This window comes from Vombatus ursinus, unplaced genomic scaffold (assembly GCF_900497805.2).
Source record: "Vombatus ursinus unplaced genomic scaffold, bare-nosed wombat genome assembly UNPS02004960.1, whole genome shotgun sequence".
NCBI classification, from domain to species: domain Eukaryota; kingdom Metazoa; phylum Chordata; class Mammalia; order Diprotodontia; family Vombatidae; genus Vombatus; species Vombatus ursinus.
The window spans coordinates 1,021-2,454 of NW_020944738.1; the positions used below are offsets into that span (position 1 = coordinate 1,021).

At 50.5% G+C, this 1,434-nt stretch overlaps 1 protein-coding gene across 1 annotated transcript in view; it reads right to left on the reverse strand.

Annotated features, from left to right (window-relative positions):
• Positions 1-559: 559 nt before the first annotated feature.
• Positions 560-1,434, reverse strand: part of LOC114028595 (olfactory receptor 10A7-like) — a 943-nt gene continuing 68 nt past the window's right edge. The window contains exon 2 of the mRNA XM_027842857.1: positions 560-1,428. Coding sequence (XP_027698658.1) covers positions 560-1,428 — 869 coding nt within the window. The remainder of the gene's footprint in view (positions 1,429-1,434) is intronic.

The window sequence follows — 1,434 nt, forward strand, 5'->3', positions numbered from 1 at the left end:
TTTGTTAGAATGGATGCTTGCATGGGAGATCTGATGTGAATTCTGGTTTGTTTTCATTAACCTTTCAATAAAAACTCTGTGACCATTTTTGTGGGCTGTGTGCTTGAAAGGAGGAGGGGGCATCAGCACAAACACCTTCTCCACTAGAAACACTTTGATGAGAGAGAGGTTTCAGGCAATGATTTCTCCAGATTTTCTGGGTGTAGTAAATGAACCAATGAAATGAGAAGTCTTCCAAGGTGACCCTGGACCTTTCATGTCAGGAAGGTCTCTGATCCAATGGTTGGGTCTGATACTATGTACAAGGAAAGGTGAGTTCCAAATCACAAGGGGTCTTCCAGTGCAGACTATCTGACCAATACTTTGGGATGCTGCAGGAGGGATTTGTTTCAGGTCAGGATTGGACTAGATTCTCCCTGGTTCCACCCTGCTCTAGAAGTCCCTGATTCAATGATGATCTTGGAAAGCAATCCCACTGCCTGCGGTCTCCCGATGTTGGCTATGTTCAGTGGCCCCACTCTCCTTCATCTTAGTTATAACCATTAGCAGACAATAGATTTCAAGTCATCTGGGCACCTGCTTTTTTCCTACCCAACACCCTCCACAGGGCAGCTTTCACCTCTTTGTTCCTGAGGCTGTAGATGATGGGGTTGAGCATGGGAGTGACGAGTGTATAGGACAAGGACACAACCTGCTTGCTCTCAGGAGAGTAGCTGGACTTGGGCTGGAGGTGGATGACACAAGCTGTGCCATAGAAGAGAGCCACAACAATAAAATGGGAAGCACAAGTGGAAAGGGCCTTATGGCGCCCAGTGGTCGAGGGCATCCATACAACAGCAACCAGCACACGGCCGTAGGACACAGTGATGAGGAAGAAAGGGACCATTAGGACAAGCACTGTAGCTACACGGATATAAGCCTCAAAGACAGCAGTGTCAGCACACACCAGCCTCAGCAGCGGTGCCACATCGCAGAGGAAGTGGCGAACCCCTCGGGGTCCACAAAATGGGAAGTGGAAGAGCCAAATGGTGAACAGCAGGGAAACAGGGATGCCTGCCACCCAGCATGCCACTGCCAGAAGGAGGCAGAGCCTCTGGTTCATGAGGACCCCATAGCGCAGGGGGTGGCAGATGGCCATGTAGCGGTCATAGGCCATCACCGTCAGGAGGAAACACTCTGAGGTGACACAGGACAGAATGAGAAAGAGCTGGAGGGCACAGCCCACCAGGGAGATGCCCCTTCCAGCCACCAGGCTTTCCAGTATCCTGGGCACAATGTCCAAAGAGAAGCAGATCTCCACTAGGGCCAGGTTCCTGAGGAAAAAATACATAGGTGTGTGGAGGGCAGTGTCAACCACGGTCAAGAGTACAATGAGGCCATTTCCCAGCATCGTGATTAGAAACATCCCCAGAAACAGCACAAAGAGAACTGGCT